Source organism: Rhopalosiphum padi, chromosome 2, assembly GCF_020882245.1.
Source record: "Rhopalosiphum padi isolate XX-2018 chromosome 2, ASM2088224v1, whole genome shotgun sequence".
In the NCBI taxonomy this organism is placed as follows: Eukaryota; Metazoa; Arthropoda; class Insecta; order Hemiptera; family Aphididae; genus Rhopalosiphum; species Rhopalosiphum padi.
The window spans coordinates 52,656,210-52,681,836 of record NC_083598.1 but is presented as its reverse complement, the minus strand read 5'-3'; the positions used below and the strand labels follow the sequence as shown (position 1 = coordinate 52,681,836).

Below are 25,627 nucleotides of genomic sequence, written 5' to 3'. Positions count from 1 at the left end.
TAAAGGAATTAAAGACTATTGCTTTATTTTATGTTTTATTGCCTTCTTTACTTAATATTGTAAAACAATTCAATAAGTATACTATAAATTAATTTTTTAATAAAAATTTATCATTATATCGTAAATCTGGTAAATCCATCGGTAAAAGTGTTTGGTAAATAACCAAAAAATTTTTTCATGTAAAATCCACATCACTTTCCTAGAAGTAATAGTAAAATGTAAGAAATATAGTAGGTATATATAAAAAATATATTGGTTATACATAACATTTATAAAAATTAAATATAGGTCCCTAGTCCCTAAAATAAATCAAGAGTGTACATTCGAAATTAAGAAAGATCTTCACTACACATAATATAAAATATTTGCTAATATATATTGTTGTAAATATTAAAATGTATGGTATCTATGTGTTCATTATTACTAACATACTTATTCGCTTTGAATATTTGTTAACAATTTATTATGTTTCATAATTGATATTATTTGTAATGAAGATTTTTGTAATGATATATTCTATAATTGTTGTGTTTTATTTGCTATATTTATAGTACCATCATGTTTTTTTAAATTTAACTATAGAAATTGAAATTGAAATTATTGTATTTGATAATTATTATTAAAAAGTAAATTTTTTAAAGCGTTTTTCATAGTATTTCATTTTGAAACATTAATCATTATAATTGATTTGATTTTGTGATGTATTTCATAATATATATTGTTATAAGTATTTGGAAAATTAAAAATAAAACTTATATGTTTTGATTAATAAATAATAATATTCACGGTTTTTACATATATTATATTATATTTGTACCTAATTATTTTAACCATATATATTATAGTATAATATAATACTATAATATGTAACTAATTATATTAACAAAGTAAAATTAAAAATAATAGTTATTGTGAAAACTATTTACGTTGTATTATTCAACTGTTAAAATAAAGATAAAGTATTTAATCATATTTTATAATTCCATCTGTTTTATGACTCTTAGACCGCCCTATAATGATACCTTCAATACACCCTAACATTGAAAACAGAAATGAATTATTCTTAGTAACAAGTATATAATTTTGATTATATTGTATATATTTAATTATACGTTCTATTAAATTAATGATTTTTTTGTTAGTTGTATGTATTTTGGTATAATATAAGTATAATATGATATTGGAAAACATACTTAAATCTTAAATAGTTAAATGCCTATTACAATATGATAACGTTCGGAAGTTTTTGATAAAAATAAAAATATATTAGACTAATATATACTAAATTAATAATATTCATGATGTGAATGTTAAATCAAGTTAAATTTGATAATTATGTTTTGCAATAATAAGTCATCATAATATTAAAAAAAATATATAAAAAAATTTTCAAGGGTATTATTAGTTGAAAAATATCTTGTTAAATTACATTTACATTTAGTTGATTTTATGTAAAATTCTTGATTAAATACTTTTTTTAACATTTATTTTTATTTCATGAAGTTGGGGTCTTGTCGACGGTTATTTTATATTTTTTTATTTCCCGGGAGTCAAGTGGTCCATCCCGTTATAGATATCAAATGTATAGTAATAATACATATAAAGGTAGGCACTAGGCATGCAATTGTATAATTTATACCGATCCAATCGGAAGGCAGTAACTTGTCGCATTCTACTACTGCACAAACACACACTCGGTTCGGACTGGTTCTGAATACGATTCAACTGTTGACCGGGATAAGATCAACATCCGTTTAATTAATGATGATTATATCCCAGTCAAGTCCTCTTAAACTTCTTTTTGTTTTTCTACGTCAACTCGTTCTTTATTATTTCTTTTACTGTCTTAGCATTTAGCTACTGTGTTATTGCATTTTATATTTAGGACTTGGATAATATGTATATTGTAAAATGTATTCACTAATTCACTTGTTTTACAATGTTAAACAAATTTATTTAATATAAACAATATTTATATATTTTTTAATCCTGATACGTATTTTTGATAATTATTTATAGAAATTAAAATTGGTTAATTAGTTTGTTAACTAATAAAGTGTTATTAATAAGTATATCCAAATATAGGTATTTCATATATAAGTATTTTTTTAAAAAGTTTTTCTATATTCTAGAACCTGAAAAATATTTTGATTAAACCCATAAATTATAATAGTTGTTATAATTATTTTTCAGATATTAAACATCTTTCATCATTTTTTTTATTGCTTAATGATATACAACTGATACGTTTAAATTAAATCTATGTTTTACTAGATATATTAGGTATTTTTTTGGTAAATATATTTAATTTTTTAATCGTAACATTTTTTTTTTATTAAATCAGTAATTTATATAGTTGTATAAATTATAATATTGTTGAACAATTAATATACTCATTATGGTTTTTTTGATGACAATAAACTGTTAATTAATTTTCTTATATGATTGAACTTGGTGAAATTATATTTTTAAAAATATTTACTACTCATGATTATATAAATATACAGTGAATGCAGTTTTAAGTAATACTTAAATATTTGAATTTTACGGGCTCTGTTATACCGATAAATAATCAAATCGAAGATAACATCGCGTGTTTCCGTTTTCCAGTTCGTTAATATATTGTAACACGTTTATATCTCCTACGCTATAGTTGAAGGAGTACAAAGAAATAATATTATGTTCACACAGCTTAATTTTACCCACAGGCTACATATATTTTTTCTGGTATGTACCCTGCAACTATTCTCATTGTAATTGACAATGGGGGAGAAGATCAACCCCTCCTTATTTAAATAATAAATATTCATCACTAGACGAAGAAAAATGTTAAATATCTTTAGTATTTATTTTTGATATTGATTGATTACTAGGTTTAAACATTTATAACTGGCATTTTATTTAGTGGTAAAATTATGATTAATAAATATTTATAATATATCTATAAGGGTACGACGGTTTCGTAATATTATACAAATCATATTTAAATGAACAATTTTTTTTTGGATACATTATGTTTTGTTTAGTAAAATATTATTTATACGACTGTATAACGAACTATAATTTAAAAGGTGTTATTTGTATGTTGTATAATAAAAAAAATCCATATAGTTCACTTGAATAATTTAATGAGTTTGTAAACTAATAAGCTCGCTATAATAAGGTATATTTTTTTAATATGGGTACGTTATATTACATTGTAGACTGTAGTATACTAAAAATTAGATGAATGTTAATACATATTAATAGAAATGATACATTTTTAAATAAATCAATAATTTAAATGAATTAAACTAGAAATAATTTAAGTTTAAAATAAATAAATATTATTTATAATTTTAAACAATTAACCATTTTTTTCTTTTTTTAAAAACTGATGATTTCTACATTATTACGCATAATTAATTGAGATCAATTAATTATTTCTTCATCAATTGATGCTTGAACATATAATATGCACCTGATTGTGTTTCATTGATATGAATTATTTTTCTAGTAAAATATTGGAACGAAAATTTTTAGATTTATTCTGATAGTTATTATTTACTTTTTTTGTATTTTGGAAATATATAAATAGGAATGCCATAAAGAAATCAATAGGCGATCTGGTTAGCAAGATATATGTCTTTGTAGAACAATGGATACACAACATTTACATGTGATCGTGGTCGACATTTTTATACAATATAGCATAATTTACTAGTAGTTATGTGAACGTAGTGAAATTTAATATTATTTTAACTTGGTATCCGTAATTAGTCCTCCAAGATGGCTATTGTGTATTTTGAAACTGAAAACTATTATTTTTTATTATTTTTTTGTATTACTAGTAGCCTAACCAATATTTCATATCTATAATATGAACATTTTTAATTTTTGAGACAATTATTTTAATCATTGAACTGTCTTTTCTTGACATTTAATTAATTTAACGAAAATTGTGAATTGAAATCAATACTTATTAATTTAGGTTGTGTAATTATTTAAATTTATTTATTTATTCGTAATAAAACAAAATTAAGTAAAATGTATGCATGTTAAAATGATTGCGTCTAAGTACATATCTATCAAAAGTATTTGTACAATAGATGTTTTAACAAAAAAAAAAAAACTTAAAAGGATATATTAAATATTAGTAGCACGTTATTTTAGTTAAAATAGTAGTAATACTAGTAATAGTAATTGAAGTTTAACTAGAAATAACTAACACAAACTATTTAAGTCTATAAAAATACAAAATAATTAACTAACATTATTAATCGTGGCACTAATTATGTATATACGTACTTACTGATTGAGTTATTTAAAATAAATCATTTAAACTTTTATCATCGAAAAATGTTATGTTTATCAATTTAATTAATTTATTGAATGTTTAAATCTATTGATTTTGTTACTTATACCAGTGATATTCACCGAGACTTCCAATGGCAGGAGGTTATATTAAAAAATATATATTAATATAAATTATTTTTATATTTTGATACCGTGAAAAAAATCCTAAGTGAAAATTTAAGAACCCTATTTACGGTGTATACATTACTGTATGAATTGAAAAGTCTAATTCTTTAATTATATTAAGACACTGAAAATATTTTTTACATGAAGCTATATATATATGTATGTTTAGTTTGTCAATATTAAATTGATATAAAATATAATAACATTAGCCATAACCCTTAACTCTTAAGTAAAAATCACTAATTTAATATTTATTTTCAGAAATAGTCGAAATGTCTAAGTGTAGAAAATGTGACAGTTGTCCAGAATTCGTTCAACATTTTTGGAGGTAAGACTAATACGTGGTTTAAGTAGTATAGATAACACAAATAATTTAGAGAACTGCCAATGACCTGTATAACTATTAGTTTGGACTGTATGAAAAACCGTGAAATTGAAATTTACTTTTTTCTTATACACATTTTTTTTTTCATGAACCATCAATCTAAGTATTCGATACACATTTATCATAATTCAACATAGTTTTGTTAAGGATATTTTTTATATTAGGATATTAGATAATTTAAAGCAGTACGTATCTGATCAATGCAGATAAAAACAAAAAAAAAAACATGTTAGATACTCGTATTAAATCGTGTAAATAGTAACTGTACCGTCCGAATAGTACCGGTATTAGGTTATAAGGCAATCAAAAATAGACATGAAAAAAAAATTAAACTTATTAAAATTGTTATTATTATTTATTTATTTATTTTATGAATTATAAATATATGTGGTTAGATAAACCTGACTTTAGACTGTTCGTATTTTATTTTATAATACATGGTAAAGTAAACTAACTCATAAGAATATATTTATCAAATTTTGGTATCAAATCAATGACTAGATGTATTATTTATGTAATTTCAATTTTAAACGGATCAAGAGACTTATTTTAATACCTATTTCATAAATAACTATTCTATATAAACCATATTACAAATTTATAATAATAAAACGAGTTCATAAAATTAATAATATATCTATCAATTAGGTGTGAGTCTGTAAACTTAAGAAATACATATATTGAACTAATACACTATTATTGAGTAGATACATTGTGCATAAGTACAATAATTTGTAGGTGGTAAGTTATAAGGCATTGAGAAAAAAAAGTAAATACGTGTGGTATAACACGAAGTACCAAATTACGGGCGCATACTAGTTGCCTCTCAAAGTCAAAAAAGGTCAATAATTTGTATACGAATTACCTTCCAACTATATACGAGTTGCCTCCTGGCGTACCCAAAATTTTATCGTAAACGAAAAGGGTCTAGTACTAGTTGCCTCTTAATGGACTGGTAATAAATGTATAAGTGGTAACAAATATTTTCAAACATCATGTATCAACATACGTTTTTAATTTCGAAGTAAGAGGGTTCAACTTTTCGTAGTCATTTATGGTTAGAAAAAAATTCAAGCATTCAGCGTACAACCAATGCATGTGAATCTTTTCATAACAAATTTATTATCTATTTTAGAATATACTAATACACATAAATTTATCGAAGTCTTAAAACCAATTCAGACCGAGACTATAATTTTAATAAAAAGTTCGAATAACTCTTAAACACATGCACGATTATAAATTAGAAATAAAATAATTTTCATTGATATTCAAATAAAAAAGCCGAATGAAAAAAAAAATCAAATTTTGAGAACCTATAAATATTAGCGAAAAAATATAAGCCTATGCAATGTAATAAATAATTTTTCCATTATATTACCATATCTACATTTGTTTTATTGACTATTTATTGGATAGGTTATACCACTTGTTTTATATTAACTTATTATTATAAAATTAACAATTTTTTTTTTATTATTATTGTTTTTAGTATAATTGTGTATCTATTATTTGCAGTATAAATGTAAATATTATATATATATATTATATAGGTACTTAAGTTTGATATTTTTAATAATAATAAAACATTCAAATATTCAATGATTCTAAATAACTATAATTGTATACGAGAGGCGATTAATGTGAAAATTCTTGGGTGGCAACTTGTATATAATAACTATGAATTACCTGGTCATCTACTAGCAACTAGTGTATGTTAACTTTTTTATTCACGACAAAGGTGGGAGACAATTCATTTATTTTGGGAGACAACTAGTATGCACCGCAGTCCGCAAATCACATTGTATAAATTAGTTAAAAGGACGCCATACCCGCATGTGTTGTCTCTGTCTTACTAACGTACATCATAAAAAATTCTCGTTCAGTAGAATAGATTTTGTGACGTTAGCTTTAATCTTAGAGTAAATTTATCCATTATCAAATTTAAAGGTAAGAATATTATCTAGAGTCTAGATTCTAGACAATGACATATGCTTTTAATGATATTATTATTTTAAAGTGAGTTACAGATATGTAAAATATAACAATTTTAAAATGTTCATAACTCACTTTAAAATGATAATATCAATAAAATCATATGTCATTGTCTAGATAATCTTCGTACCTTTAAATTTGATAATAGGTAAATTTACTCTAATATTAAAGCTAACGTCACAAAATGTATTCTACTGAACGAAAATTTGTTATGATGTACGTTAGTAAGACAGAGATAACACATGCGGGCATGGCGTCCTCTTAAGTGTATATTATACAATATATTAGATTGTGAGTGTTCAATTAGTTCTAAAACAATGTAGGTATTTTATTAACCCTTTTTGAACCAATATGAAAGCTCATAATATATTTCAAGTAGCACTTCTATAGATTTTTAAATGCAATACAGATTATATAAACAAAAATAAATTTAAGTCAATTTTTAAATCAATATTAATAATATTAATTAGTTATATGTGTTTAATTTTGGGCTATTATAGACCCTTTATTCTTATAAATTTATTATTTTATACCTATTGACAGTAGAAAATATGTGTGTTTGCGTTGTCTAATTTAACCCCATTAATCACAACGCTCTTAGTTAATTAGATAATATACATTTTATATTAAATTATTTTTAATTGTTATTTATTCACAATACTAGGTAATTAATAATTATAATACTAAAATACTTTTAGTGAATAGTATTGTGATATGTAAAATACATAAATATGTTGTTATTTCTTCGTATACAATATTTGTAACATTTAATAACTAATGTCTTACACCCACACATATGCGATTCTCGCATCACTAAACCTAAAATAAGAAAATATATATAAGATTGTTAATGACTTTGTTAATATTTAACACCATATTATTTTACTTTGGTATAGTTTATATATAATATAAATTTATAATTGTTGAAACGTAAACTTAATATAATGATTAAGCATTTAATATTTGAATACATTGTTCCACGTTAGTTAATTACTTGCGAGATAGTTTGAATAGAAAAATCGATTTTCGAGAAACTTGTCAAGATGTGTTGTTCTATACAAATGAATTCATATGTTCATGTCTACGAATACATATGAACAACGTTGGTTTATGTCGACGCTCTATGGTTGATGTTAATCAGTCATGTTTTGTCGTGGCACACGGAGATGTTGCTCTTGGCCCTCAGCCGTATGCTACGAGAATACATTATATTCTGCCGCATAATTCCCACTGCAAACACTCATCTATCAATGATATTCTCTACTATTACTCTCTTCTTATTCAGCCTTATTTAAATTTGTATTTGTATTTTTTATCTTTTATTCTTTTTTTGTTTTAGTAAATTTATGACAATATTATATGATAATGCAAAACCATTTTTTTGGTTTACATCGATTTTTAAAAGGTCTTTTTTTAAAGAGAATAACTTCGAGAATAATTGTTTAGTATTTATTTAAGTGAATATAAAATTGATTTACATAGAAAATATTCTAGATTTATTATAGTAACACTAGTAACATACTAAAACATGTAAAAAGAACAAAAAAAAAATTCATCAGTATATTTTTATATGAATATTGTTTTAAAAAAAATGTAACAACCTTTTAATAATATATAGTAGGTATTTATTATGTTCTAAGTCTACTAATAATGAAAAAATAAACTAATCATAGTTAATTCATTAATTAATAACCATATATTAAAATATCCAATATTTGAATACAAAATTAAAAATTGATTATATTTCAAAAGTATTAAGCATATTAGATAAATTATATTAAATTAAAAATAAAATAATAATTATATTCAAAACATTTTTTTTATAAAATGTTTGTCCTCTTATAAACGTGATATAATAATGAATACTGTAGTGTAGGTGGTAAGTGAAAGGAATATGATTGCGATGTGAAAGGTTGGCTGATGAACGATGGAAAAATATACTACAGTAATATTCTGTTGGTTGGCATAGGTAGTAGGTTTGAAATATTTTCAATTTGGTTTCTCTGCTATGTTTATTAGTTGGTACCTAAAATATTGATTCCTTGCCAACAATGTTGACAGAAAATTTGTGTGAACAGTTTTGACATAAGTAAATTTTAAGTATTAAGTAATATGATATAAACTAGTTCAGTAGAAATAGTAAAATAAAATATATTTTTAAAAATATTAGCGGTACCTATTTATTGATTTTTATAGATATTAAACTTCTGTGATAATATAAATATTATAATTACACCTAATTAACAGTGTAACTTTAAAAATTATAGATTTAATCAGGGATTAGATTTATAATATTATTTTCACAACTTCTAAATTAAAAAATAATTATTAAACTTCCAATATTGATACATACATTTTATGCAAGATTAAAAATTATCAAACACAATTTTAAATCAACTGTTTGTAATCGTATAATGTATGATAAAATATAATTACAAAGATTTAAGTTATTTTAGATTTTTACCGAAAATAGGGTAAAATATTGTACTTAATACGTTTGTTTTTGGAAAATAATTGTTGGATAAGTAGAAGTTTGATACATTAATTGTTATTGGAATTTATAATAATATTAATTACATTGGTACAATTGTACAAATTATATTTCGGGTGAGTCAAAATTGAAAAATAAATCAAATACTCAGTCGTTACAAATATACTGTTTGGCCATTATACACCCGTTTTCTAGGTTTGATGATTTCTGTATAAAATTAATTTTATTTTGCTTCAGTTGATACAATGATACGAAGGAATTATATAACGTTTAGGACTTATGATATTTATCCAATATATAAATTTGCTAAGACATATCTAGATTATAGAATCTAGATATTCGACAATAAACTAAGTAGGTACATTCCATTTATAGCATAAGTGATTTTTCTGAGTATATATACAAATAAGTTTGATACAATGAGTTCGAAATCAACATTATGTTGTTTATTATAAATATAACTACCATAATATACTTATGTAATTGAGTAAAAATTATTTGGTTATTTAATTTAACTTATCACGTAAGATGTAGGATGAAAAACTAGTTTTAGATTTTATTGAGTATTATTAAATTGTGTGTGAAACGAGAAATGTATCGTTTTTACAATAAATGTATTTTTGTTTCACAGTTAGTTCTAAAATGTACTATATAGTTGCAGGTACTTTAGACGTAGTACTATTTTAAGATTTCTTTCATTAGTTTTCTAGATTCCGTTAACATAACATATTACTTAATTAACAAACACTAATTTATTATACATGAATATTTTGTAATTGTTATTGGATTAAAAAAAAAATATCATGAAATCTATTATCCAAATTTAACATACATTTTCATATCAGTACTCGATAAACTTGAACGAGTTTTATAAGTATATTTATTTTAAACTACTAAACTTATTAAGCCCAAATATTGATCTACCACTTTTACTTATTTAATAAAATAAATAAAAAATATATATTTTTAATAAATATTAATATGCTATTTGTTATATACATTTTAGCTTTATAAATTAAGTAAATGTATGGCTTAAGTGAGTTTAAAAATCACTGTGTTAAATTTTCTTAACTATTTATCCTCGTAATCGTTTCAATCAACTTTGAATATATTTTATTTCTTTTTGAAATTTCTTTTAGTAAATTAACAATCTTACTGATACCTATGTGGCTGTATAATGGTTTTTAAATCCATCAATTGATTGAATTCTGTTTTGTAGCGATAATGTAAAGAGAATATAACTATATAAAATGATGCTTTTAAAACCCATTACTTCATGCGTTGCTTACTATAAAACGACGGGGCTTTTATCAAATCAGATTAGGTTTAATAAAAATATTTTTAAATGTATACATTTAAAAAAAAAATTATATGTATGATAATATTATAGTACAGTTATAAATCTTAATATTTTTGATATAGGATTATTTGATATATTTTCATTAAATTTAACTTTATTTAAATAAAAAAATAATGTTATATATGGCATAAAAATTAAATATATATAATAATATAATATATAGTAGCTTTATATATAAATGAAAGAGGTCTAATAAATTATTAACGTCACAAAAAAATAAATGTTTTTATAATTTAATTAAACATACGATTTTGATTTATGGAGAAGTGTGCACGCTGTACTTTGATGTAAGATGTCACTACTCATCTATTGCGAAAAGTTCTATCTTACTGATAATCAATAAAATGAACAATTGTGTCTATAATTTATTACTTTATAAGTGTTGTAATTAATTACAATACATTTTTAAGCTTTTATGATAACATATGGTGCTTATAAACTGTGTTGGATTCAACTGCCGTTGATTTTGCTAAGTACCTAATTAATATACTAGAGTAAAAATAAATACATTTATTGTAGCCCAGACTTGTTGACTGTCGAGAATAAAAATGCATTAATCATTAGATAGATATTAGTTTATATTCTATAATATTTATAATAATATAATATTATGTATTAGTAATAGGTGCGTGTTGTACAAATACAGCGTCCTTAATTAATTCTTTTAAATCCTGAGTACAGAACTTCTTAGAACTTTTGTTATAACGATTAATATAATATACTGATTTTAATAAAAATTCTAATGAGTTATAGATAGTAATTATTTTTTACCATAAGCTGTTATTTAATAAGAAAATGCATATGTTTAAATTATAATAAGCTATGTGACATTATCTCCCTAAATCGTCTATATCAAGTTAACATGGAGTCTTGTATATACTCGTAATTTGCATTTTCTCCGCAATGGAACAATTTTTCAAAACCAGAAGAATATAAGAGGAGGGGAGAGAACAATAAAACATTCTGCAATACGTTTTAAATTAACAACCCTTTAATTTTACTCTGGGGATAAATAAAACCCATTATTTGAAGTATTTTAACGATAAGAGTGAAAGTAAATATAAATAAAAAATATCATGGATTTTAGTGGTTGTTTTGTACAAAATTTATAAAAAAGAAATAAATGTCTATGTCAAGATTTTCGGGGGAAGATTATAAAGGAAAATCACATTTAGAACTGTTAAAGTTTATTCAAATAGTGTGATTTATTGTGGTCTTTATTATCATAAATATATAAATGTGTATGGTATGACATCTGATTTAATAAAATTTTTAAATAGTAAAAACTTCAACATTTGTGCTAATTTAAAAATGTTAACTAATCTATTACGGAAAAATACGAGTTAATACGTTATGGTATTGGAAACGAAGCCTTTTAATATTTTATTATTTAAAAATTTAAAAATTAATGTAGCAGTTCTTTAGTATTTGTTTTTTATATTTTGTCAATTATTAGATAGTACGGAAAATATTGTATTAAAATAATATTAATGATTAATGATAAATATTAAATGATAATCATTTACATTTTTAAATTAATTAAAAAAAATATTTAGTATACTTATAGGAATTTAATCGTAGTAAACAAACTTCAATAATAACAAAAAGTAAGTATAAAATTATCAAAATATATTGGTATATATTAAAACAGACTTATGAGTAAAAAATATAATTTTTTTTTTTTGATAAATTAAAGCTTAAAAATACACAATTACAGTGATTTTTAAATTATAAATTGATAAATTGGTTAATAACAGTTTAAAAAATGTATTTTATTTATTAAGTAAAATGGTAGGTGCTTATTAAAAAGATAAAGATTTTATTTAGTTAGTTAGTGTTAGACATGTATTCAGAGCTTTATTTCATACACAGAGAACTGATAAAAGTAAATAATGATCTATATGAAAATGTTTAGCAAAAAATATTTTGTGTACCTATCATAAAGAGCCAAAAAGAACTTAAGCTTACTTGGTAAATTATTATAAATCTACTTAACTTTTTCATACAATAAAGACAAAAAACATAAAAGCAATATTTTAATTTAAATTAATTGTCGTTGTTTATTTATACTTCTTCATTAAATGTTTGCTTATGATATGCGTATAGCTCGTATAAGGTAGTTACAATATCACAGAATATATACAATTGTAAAGAGATAAGAACATAATATAGATCCAATCGGAAATTTAATTTTGGATTTAAAATTTTTATATATTATATAAAAAAATTTTAACTTTAGATTAGTCTTGTTAAGTAAATGTAATTAAAGTTCATATAAAACATTGCAGTAAAACAAAATACATGGACAATGTATACCGTTTGGTGTGTATTTTATTTTTTTTGTTTAATATGACCCAATCAATATAGCAATGCTAAATAATCTGAACAAGCTGATACTTGATTGAATAGATTTCTGTAAGAAAATATACGTAATGACTTGCAAGTGATATGTTGTATAATGGACACAGGGTGAACACAAAACGAAAGTTTGTGGAGGCCGATTGCGTTGCATGTCTACAGGAATGTTGGGCGGGCTGCTAATGTAGAAAGATATTATGTGAAGATAACGCACAGAACGGATGGGAAAATAAACTATATAAAAGGTTAACTAACGCATGAGCTTAGGATAGAAAAAAATAATAGTTTATAGTGCGAAATGAGTCCCTATATAGCATGTTATCAAGATAATAGTAGAGAAATGCTCCGAGGAAAGCTTTGATGTATAATAAAACACGCTATTCCACGTATATATATATAATTGAGGTAGCATCGAATCGCAAACAAACTACTAAATATAATATGTTTTGCCTCTTTAACATTTTTTTAGATTTCTGTAAAAAAATTTAAAGATAATTTAATAGATATAGCTTAATATTCTATTTATAGTATGTATAGTGATAATTACTGTTATATACAAATGCAGTTAGTTCCTTAAACATATTGTCAACTAAATAACAAGCAATTGAACAAATTTAAATTATTAATTTATCTATAATTTTAACGATTTTAATTTTTTATTGGCTTATAATTTTAAATAGCTATATTTCAGCATATGTATATAATTAAGATACAACCGTACATTAATGTTTCTCTTAATTCTTTTTTGTTTTTACTGGATTTAAAATTAAAGAACTTTCTTGGAATTTTGATATTGAACTAATTAACTTGTGAAATATTATCAATCAATTATGGTTTTATCTAATATGTAATAGCAAAAAATGTGAAGTATTCAAACAATGACCAATCATACGGGTGGTCGAAAAAAAAACACGTTAACATTGTAAAATAACAAAATTAATTGGTGACATATATATTTTACAATTTTTGAATCATTTTTATGAACATTTTTTTAAATTAATTTTAATGATTATAAAAATGTTAGAAATAATAATAAAACACAGAGGCATACAGTAGAATAGTTTTTAAAACAATTAAGTACATAATATACTAATAAATATGTAATTTAATATTTCATAAATATAAAATATTGTAAAATTATGGGAATATACTCGTATTTAAAGATAAGTGTTGTAATATAAAACTATTTAAGACAAAAATACTATGAAAAAATAAAAATGATAAACTAAGCGGTTAATATATTTGTAAATATTATAACTACAAAAAAATGATTGCATTATTCTATAAGTAATAATATTTTGTATAAATAATATAATTAAAGATTTATGGGGTTGATTACACATTTAATATTTATTTTATTATAAATGAAATTGTAATATGTTATTTGATGTTATCATGATACAATTATAAATTGAAATAGAAAACCAAATCTTTTGGCTCAATAAATTCTTTTTATAAGAGAACTCTGAAATTTGATTTTGTCGATGTACCAATAGTTTTTGTTACTTGTTGTTATTATTATTATTATTATTATATATATATATATATATAATGTTATGTTATGAATGTCTGAAATTACGTGTGTCTTTTACCTAGCGTATCCAATCGTATAGAGAAAAGAGAATTGTACTCATGTCTTATTGTTACTCTCAATCTTTGTGTGTGGGAAACAGACGGGAAATAGCACCGCAGGAATGCCGAACACCAAATTATCTGATTTGTGAGAAACAATAAATTAAAATAAATTTTTATTTGAAGTAATAAGAACTATCTAAAAATTGTCACATAAACAATACAATGGAGTAAATAAAATCTTACAGAATTATGTAATTTAAATTTAATTACATTCCATTAAAAATATTAATTGGGTATATACTATATGTATATTAATAAGGTTCATTATTTCGTATTATTAATTAATGTAGTTTTCATTTATTTAGTTGTTTTTACAATTAATATTATATAAGTATTTATGATATTATAATCGTTTGAAAAACTTGGTATTCATGAAAAATTTAAAATAATAATATGTAAAAGAATATTTTAAAATTAAATTAATTTGATCCACGAAAATATGGATTTTATCACAAAAATAAAAATAACCTCTCATAACAAAAATACATGTGCACTATAACGCTCGTGGTATAGTATTCCTCATTGAATACTAATATAGTATGTATTAGCAGTATTTTTTATAATATCTATGTAATATACTCGCTTACTGTAAAATAAGTAAAATAACCAGTCTATGGTTCTGAGAATCTAATAGAATATAATCGTCTTGTATAAACTACACTGACACGAGATAATCTATCAGTTTATTGTTGTATACAATATTATTAGAACATTAATTATGATGCATGTTATATTTTAATTATTTTTACTTATGCTCTAATTGCATAGGTAGGTCATTACTCATTAGTTTAGTTTATAAGGTATAAATTTAATTATCATCTAGCACTACATTTTAAATCTTAAGTGAAACGATGAATGTATTGATTTCATAATGATATATGTTTAAAATACTATTTTTGTACCTGTCATTACCTTTTGGCAATAAACATATTTAAACTTCACATAACAGGAGACCTTTAAACCTTTTTTTTAGGATAGAGCACAAAAACTAAAGGCTACTCAATTTTTCATAAATTATAATTTTAAAGATTATAATAATATATTATATTTATTATTTTACAACTTGTATAAAAAATTAATGTTTTTTTTTATAAAGCTACAATTTATGTAGGTGATTGCCACCTTCGTTAGGTCTACTCTTATTCTACCCATTGATCTCTAAATTGTTCTGATAGACAATTTAATGTAGTTCTATTGGGAGAGGTTAAAAGTAGACGATTTCAGTTACTTTTAAAATAATATAGGTACATCAATTTGCAAAAAACGACGTGAAACTCAAGTAATTTTGCAACACCAGTTTTTGAAAAAATTGATTGGTAATTTTCATAAAATTTTTGTGGTAATTCAAAAATAAATAATTTTAAATACCTACTTAAAATATTCATAAAAATTTACATTAGTATTTTCTGGTCACGATATTATTTTCGAAATATTTTGGCTATTTTATAATAAATTAATAACTATTATATTATAATATTCGTATTTTTTGGCAAAAATTAGTTACCTATTGACTACCGTATATTATTAACAGTAATATATATGTATAAATAAATTTTAAAATATCCTTAAAAGTATACTCTCTATGGTTTAGATTCCTCCAAAATCTTTTTTATTTTATTAAACTTAAGTTTCAAACATTAATTTTTTGATCCACGTGTAAGTAAAGGTTTAATTAAATTTGTTTAGTTGAATTTTATGACGCTTATAGATGTTCTTTACGATTTTTAGTGGTATAAATAAGGTATTAAGGAAGTAATATTAAAATTATCTATACACTTATTTATAAACTAAACTTTGATTATTTATAAAGACGTTAAAATATAGAAATTATTATAGTTTATTTAAAAAATAATAGTTTATTACTATATTATAGTTGAGAAAATGTTTATAAAAATATTTAGGTTCTAATTTTAATAGGTATTGCAGATTTTAGTTGATTAAATTTTAAAAAAAAATGTACCGTACGAATCTTCGGCTACCGTTATATTATCATTTGGTCACTGTCAATAGTTCATAATTTAACTCAGAATACAACTTGTTTGGCTAGTAGCCATCGCTATTTGTGTAGCATTAAAAACCTACCGACGCCGCCCCTATGATGGCCAAATCAATAAAATGTTAAAATTTACGACTCTGATGAAAATATACTTTCATAACCTTTATGAAGAAGACAAATGTATAATATAGTGAATAAATAAATTGGGACATATAACATTTTACGACTAAAACACGTTATGTTAAAAGTAATATAACTATTTAAAATAATTTTATCGTTTCATTGTGAATTATGTACTCTAGATTGGAAGAGAATTTTGGTAAAGTAAGAAGAGAGGGAGTGGGCTAAATGTATAGTACACGATTTGTTGTTTGGTTTAAATGCATTTAAAAATGAAAAAAAAATTGAAAACTTAGGTTTTATAATTGAAAGACTGACAGTGGGTATTGCTAGACATTCTTGCTGCAGGGAGACATTCTGTTTTATAATACGACCGTCATACGTGATCCGCATATCTAAAGAGAAAAAAACGACCTTCGGGCGTAGCGCATTGTGTCTCGACATCGCTGTCAATACAGGATAACTGGCGACGACACTTGAAAGCATTGTTTGGAGATAGAGCAAAAATTAGTTTTGTGTCTGCAGAATGGATTGGCCAAATGTGAGACTAAGGTGTTGAACAGATATTCAGATATTGTTATATGTATTCCAATTTGATTATTATCAATTGTTGTTAAAATTATTTTTAAAAACGAATTGCATTTATTTTTATTCAATTAAAGGTCTATATTTATAAAATTATAAAAATTAAATTAAATTATTGTATAATATAATATCTATTTTTTAAATTTATTTATTGATTATTATTTTTTTTTGTTTTTAACGTAAAATATGGAGATTAATAAACTACATAATAATTATTATTAGATAAATGTAAACGTTTTTATACTATTTATTTGTTTTAAATGAGAAGATTTGTTTATGTATATATAATATATATAAATTCAATAATATTACTGACAATAGTTCAACTTTTAAATAAAATACATTGAAAGATTTTATTATAATAATTTTTAGAAAATTAGTACTTTATTTTCCCCTTTATAATATATAAGTAGAATATGTATAGATACTTTTATAAAAAATATATCGTTTATCTATAAATTTCTGAAGTTTTTACTAAGTATCATACATTATAGTTTAAATAAAAATAATAATTTGGAATTGACGGAATAAGTTTAAAGCTTAAATTGTATGAATTTTAATGAAATATTTGTATGCATATATTTTTTAAAATAAAATACCTGTTTATATAGATGCATTAAGATAATATATTTCAAACATCTTTAGACTTGAGATTAATAGTAATTTTACTTAAAAATAGTTATTAATTATGCATAAATACATTCGAAATAAGAACAGGTTAAATTAACTGATTGTTAAATTATTATGATGAGTACAACGGATTGGTAAATTGGGTACCAAATTACCTTATATCGGTAAATTTGGTCCCGGGAAAAAATAGGTAGTAGGTAGTTTGACTCCTAGAAAAAAAAAATTAAAATATATGTGGTTTTTATAATATCATGCCCTAAATAAATAATATATGGTATAAAAAATAATGTTATAAATAATTGAAAATAAATTGGAAAAAAATGTCAGTACGTATAAATATCATGTTTTAGGTAAAAATTTAAATGATAAACATTTAACAAATTCTAATCTATTAATATTATTAATATATTTCGTTATTTATTCCCTTAAGTGTTTTTCTTTACCGAGCGTATTTTTCTTTTTTTGTATTGTACTTGGTAATTTATTATGTGTCTCAGATTGTACTTGTAATAGTCCATAAAACAGAATTATTCAAAAGTAAATTGTATAAATACAAAATATTAAAGTTTTAAGTTTTTAATATTTTAGACCTAGTTGCCAATGGTTTATAGCCGGGGCCCAACTAACCTACTACTTTTTTATACCCGGGACTTAACTTACCGCTTTCAAAATGAATAAAAATTATCGTAGACCCAATTTACCTAGCCTTAAATTAAAAATACATCAGCTTGTACTATTTGCACAAAACAGTATAATGCACTATAAACTAAATCAGATATCTGAATATGTATTGATAAATTTGAACTAATAAAAAATACATAAACATACTATAGGTGTTTGGAGGTTGATTATCTATTTGTAATATAAGAATTAAACAATAAATTGATCATTACATTTTACACGCAGTAGTCGTTTTAGAAATAGGTAGTCTGTAAAAAACGTTTAGTTGTCATATGGCGTTATTGTAAAACTAAAATAGAAATAGGTAAGTCAAATGATTAAATAAGTAGAGATCTAGCTATGACAGGTGCACAAAAAACTAGTTTTATTTAATTTATACTTACATACGATACAGTGTCACAGTCACACGAAGATTTACCATTTAAATTGGACAAGTGCTGTAAACATCTTGCCCTCTACATGTATCTATATGTAATTACTAATTAACATCATCATTTAAATAATAAATAGTTACTAAATATAGTATTTTGTATACAAGTTTGTCATTCATATCAAGCATGTTATTATACTGTTGGTCGCAGTCTTGAAAATGGACAGTGGACACGTATAAATAGTTTTTAATTTTTAAATAAATGATTATACCTATTTGTTTTATATCATACCTAGTTATCATTATTTTATATTTTTGAACTTTGAAATGATAATAATGTGTATTATTATACATTAATGTACGTTAAAAAAACTAAAAAAATTGGTACAATAATATATTTAATATAAACATTTTTTTAAGGTTAATATCTTGTTAAAAATAGTTCCTCCATCATATATTACTTAGTTATAAATAATATATTAAAATTATTTGAAGTGTTTATCGATGTTGATTTTGGCATTAAAATGATAAATAGTCGTGATTACAGGTAGACATATTCGTTATTATAGTCGATATTAAAGTATAATTTTTGTCTCGTTATGTTTGCATCTGTAATATTAAATTCGACGTGTAAATATATATATATTTTTTATATATCTGATATTACAGCTTAGTGTAAATTTATGCACCGTAATAACAAGTTGGTTAGTCTATAGTGCGTATTCTGGATAGTATGTAAATTATTTTTAATTGTTGTACCTATATGAAAACATAAAGACAAATTATATACCTTAACTTCCCGGACAAAACGAGATCGTATCTGTTTTACAAGTATTTCAAACTGACATGGCATATCGGAATATATTTGGTAACTCTCTTCTCGCCTCCTACTAATTGATGACTATTAAAATTTGCCCTTTGGTCTTAAATAATTTATATTAAATTATTACTTATATATATATATAATATATATGTACAGATAGATATTCTTAAATTAAATATTAAAGTGCTACATCAGTATAGTAATTTAGTAGGTTCATTTAAATAAAAAATTTTAATTCAATTTAGACAAAAATAAAACATTATACGATTATAGTAAAATAAAATATTCAATGATTTCATATCGTACTATTGATTATTTGTATGATATATTTTATATTTTACACTATATTAATACAGTCGAATTGCGATAACTCGAAGTTTAAGGGGGATAAAAATTCGCTTCGAAATACCTAACTCGAATTTATATTAATTTATGGATAATTTATATTTTTAAGGGAATAAAAAAAAAATTACGTTGTCAAGTTTTTTGTTATAGCGACTCGACTGTATATTGTAATATCTAGAATATAAAAGAATCAATTAATGTATTGTTAAAATTGCACATAATTTAGTTTAAAATTATAATATAAAATGACAGAATATTAATACGTAAATATATAAAGTAACTTTTTTGATTTAAATTTTTTGATATATTTTTTAAAATTAAAATATTTTTAATTAATTCGTTGTTTACAGTTTATATAAGTTAAGTCTCTTTTATATAAGATTTTTGTTCAATTTGAAAATATAGTTGTTAATTTTAAATCAAAAAATAATCACGAAACGTTTATAAAACGAAAACTTTTATTCAAAGTTTTTGTGTCCATTCCCTTACTATATAAATATAGAAAAGTCAAAATTTACTATACGTTAGGTTAGTTTAAATTTGTTTAAATCAACTTATAAATTATGTTTAATTTTTAAAACTTACATCAATATATCGTAAATTTAATAATTATTAGTATCATACTTGCTTTTTATAGGCTATTGCTATAAAAATAATTTTACTAAATTATTTGATTAAATACATTTATTTGATTATTATAATATTAAAACTGAAATATATTTGATACACGATAGTATTACAATTTAACCATGAACTACTTTTAGGAATTTGAGTATGGGCGACGGGCGTGTTTTAAATATTATCGAATTACAAAATTACAATATTCTTAGACGATTTACTTATTTGTTTTAATAGACAAGCATGTAACATCATTTTGTTTCTTTTTCGATATGGTCCAACATCATAAATCATATTGATTAGCACATCGTGGTCTCTCAAAAACAATACAATAATAAAGCCGCCTAAAAACTTAAGATGTTCGTCCTGTCATGCTGAACTAACAGTATTAGTCAATATGATGATAATCGATCACATGTCGCCACCAGGTTAAATAATGATTGACCTTTCGTTAAACACATGTGCTTATAATAGTTTGAACTCGTTGGTATTTTTTTAACTTGTAAGAAGGGACTGAATACTTTTAATAAACATTATTATACCTATTAACTATATAAAGTGAATTGTGTACTGGTAAATAACCAACAATAAGTCACTTCTTAAATATTTAAACGTATCTTAAAGCATTCATTCCTTAAATTGTAAGAATTATTGTTGTTTAATAGATACATAATAAATGTAACTAAAATTTGTTACATACAAAATAAAATTTGAGACTTGCAATAGTTTACAAGAATTATTATCTTACAATATATTTTTAATATTGACCTTATATATATTTCTACATGGCAACAATTTATAATTACAGTAGAATTTTAAATAAGATTTTAATCAAAAAATTCTTTTCAGTATTTGTTATTTTTAAAAAAAATCTCATAACTGCTGTATAGTCGTGAAAAGGTAAATTGATCGACATTTGATAATGATAATCTAATTTGATTGTTAGAAGTTCATGAGTATTAAGAAATGTACGATAATAAGCGCACGGAAGTAGATTAAATTAATATGACCTATCAGTTTTAATGATCATCAAAAGGTTTACAGGCAAAGGAAATCTCTAGTTTAATTAAATTCAGTATATGTACATTATACACACGTATATTACATACGTTTGTGTACATAGATAAATTCGCAAGAAAATACATTATAGATTATATCATCATCTTTTATGTTTTATATCCGTGGGTAATTTAAGGCTGAACAGAGATTCGTGTTACAAAAATATTGGATATTTAATGAGAAACATTGTTATATATAATGTTAATATAATGAAATTTATTGTGATTACTAAGTACATACTATTCTATTAATGGAGAGTACTCATTAAAATTAATCGGAAAACCCAAAAAATTAGAACTTTAGTCTTTTAGTGAAATTATTATATTTAATATTAATTACAATTTATTTATAACTGTTTAATATTTGTATGTATTTACGCTTAAGCAATAATAGATATCAGCTATATAACGGATCTGCAATACATTGTTATTTACATTTTTTTTAAATATTTATAATTATTTTCAATTTTTAGTTCTTAATTTTTAAATCAGTTAATAAAAATTAATTTGTTTTAAAAATTGTATTATTTTATTTATTGTTTTTATTTGCGGTTCTAGGATTTTTTGTTGATTGTGTATATTGATTAGTTTCTGTGTTTTATATAATGACGATATTTGGTTTCTTAGTCTGTTTATGAATGTCCTATTTTTAATACCTATTTTTGTAGTCTATTGGTCTTGTTCACTTGTATATTGCTTAATATTAATTATAAAAATTAATATTGTTTTTAATACATATCAAGACCAATATTTCCAAAAAAAAAAAAAAAAAGTAGGTACTTATTAAATATTAATTAAATTATACATATGTGTTGGTAGTCAATAAAAATGATTTTAATTTATTACGCGACAGCAAATTTAAATACATATTTCTATCCAAATTAAAAGAATACCATACCCTCTTATTACTTTTCTTAACATTCCTATAAAAGCTTATTGATTAACTTTTATTGAACCCTTAGGATTGCAGTTTAAAAGGTTCTAAATAATTATAATACTATAGTATCACATTTTTGATTAATGTTATTCGGAAATATAACCTTCTACAGGAAATATATCCATAATTTAAAAGTGCCTATAGTATAATGCTGGTCTTTGTTTGAAACCATTTATTTATACATTTATTAAATCATAGAACGACCAAGGGGTAAGATTCAAACAATCAATTGTACTTTTTAATAGTGAATTATGTTCTATATTTATTTTTAAATATAATAAATCATCATTATTTTACTTATTAAAACAAATTAAAACTTATTGAATATTATTTTATTAATATATTTTACTATACTATATTTTTGTATTTTTTTTTATTAGTATTATATACGTATGTGTATTTAAGTACTTATGGCACTAAGTTAATTTAGTAGGTACATTAAAAAGATACTGTAGAATGTTGTAATATTAAAAAGACATTTATTTTCTGATAATATTTTATTTTACTCGAAATCTTTACATATTACGCTATTTAGTAGCATATATTTTTTGAATTCCTTCACGAATTGGACACGCCTCCGCATGTTTTGAATAAGAAAATGAGTAATTTGATATATTGTATAATATTGTTCTAATACTATACAGTGTACTGAAGAAGCTATTAGTTGTACAATGTACAATGCATAATTATATATTTTGTTTTATCGAAATTTAATAATTTATATACATTTTTGATATTTATATTCATAAATAATAATAATAATAATAATAATAATAATATGCAATTATCGCGGTGGGGAATATAATAATTAAGAAGTACCTTCTATTTCTAATCAATTAAAAAATGTCATGTTTTTTTTTTAAAGTGCACTATTATGCTAAAATTTGTGATTTTCTACATATTTTTTTCAATATTTACAATATAGGATTAAAATAATATTTATATAAAATAATAATAAAAAAAGTATAAAACATAAAATGTCATTAAGTAAATAACTATATACAATAATTATAGATGATTACAATACAGGCACGTATACAGGGGGGATTTTTGGGGTTCAAACCCCCTCGAAATATTTTTGATTAACGAGGAAAAAATTGTTTTATTATGTTGCGGCACAATTTGTATTGTTAAATTTTGTAAACCTTTTTTTGTATACGTGCCTGTTACAATATATAAAAAAAATGAAAAATAATAGCGACGAATTATAAGAATAAAACAAATAGAACGGGTATACTACTGTTTCTATTTTAATGAATGGTATTCAATATTTATACTATTGAAATTTGAAATTCTAAAATTATTATATTTTATTGTAAAATAATAATATTTGTTAAATTTAGGATTGATGGTAGGGGATAAGCTTACGAAAATAATGAGATAAATAAAACAAAGCGAGATTTAAAATTTGCATATAATTTGAATAAATTACTTGAATATTCCGAGGCATTAGGCAATGAGTATACAGACCACTTTTAAATGTTTGACTCTTGTCATTACACTTGCAAATAAATCTGAGTACAGAAGGTTTCTATACTTCGAGTTTATACGGTTTTATAAAATTGATCGTTTTTAAAACACACTATGCATATTGTTCTTATATTATATATTTATACAAATTTTCATTGTAATGACTATATTTATTTTATTGTATTTATTATCTATAATAAACTGTTACTGTTTATGGACCCTTCAAAAAAATTGATCAATATACTCAACAAGTGTATAAATGAATCTTATCTCCACTAACTAAATTCATTAAGTTACATATAAACATTGCACATATATATATATATATATATTACATAAATTTAATGAAATTGTGCATTTCACGAAAAGTTATGCAGTTCATGAAATGGATATGATTTTTTTCAAATTCGTGAAATATTAAACCATTTTGTATAAGGACTCCGGCCGTTTAATTATTATAAATAATTAAATAAATATTCTCCTAAAACTTTACAAAAAAACATACTCAACAAATAAAACTTTGCTGTTAAAAAACGGTAATCTTTTAGAATTATTCACAAATCGTTCATGATTTCCAAAAAAATAAAAAGGTTAGAAAAATTACCTTTTATTATTTTATATACCAACTTATTTATTTTTCTAGAAGAAGATTGTCCCCAAGGAGCAAGTGCATTATAAAAATAAAATCTGTATTATAATTAAGACCAATATAGATCAAAATGTAAAATTAATTTTAGTAAAAATAATGAATAGGTGTAATAAACGTAGTTTACTAATTGCGCTTAAAATTACTTTTTTATATATCAATGGCACTCTAAACATTTTAGTATCTAAAGACTAATTAGTAATTATGCTAAAAACATTTTATAATACCTAAGGAAAACTTATTAGTTAGTTATAACTATCTAATAAATATTAATACACTAACCGATTTTTTTTTACTTAATATAATATAAATAAATAATTTTTTTTCTTTACATTTAATAAGTTACTTTTTGATCATAAATTATTTTAAATTAAAGTTATAACAGTTACATTATAGTTCACATTTAAACTTTTTTACAATTATAATAACACACTCCGATTTTTTTGCAAATATTAATACATAATAATATAATATAAATAAATAAATTTTTTCTATACATTTAACAAGTTACTTTACTATTGCGTGATCAAATGTGTGTAATAATAATAAAATTTCATAAAATCGCCGATATTGTCATAAAATATATTATAATCAGACACTTTATATTGATGTTGATAGAATTATTGATCGAACAACAATATTTTCATATTTGAAAGTAGGCAG

At 22.7% G+C, this 25,627-nt stretch overlaps 1 protein-coding gene across 1 annotated transcript in view; it reads left to right on the top strand.

Annotated features, from left to right (window-relative positions):
- The window catches only part of LOC132919985 (protein prickle-like), a 172,415-nt gene that overhangs the window by 2,972 nt on the left and 143,816 nt on the right, over positions 1-25,627 (top strand). Inside the window, exon 2 of the mRNA XM_060981958.1 lies at positions 4,723-4,789. Within this exon, the coding sequence (XP_060837941.1) occupies positions 4,734-4,789 (56 nt within the window). The 5' untranslated portion in view covers positions 4,723-4,733. The remainder of the gene's footprint in view (positions 1-4,722; positions 4,790-25,627) is intronic.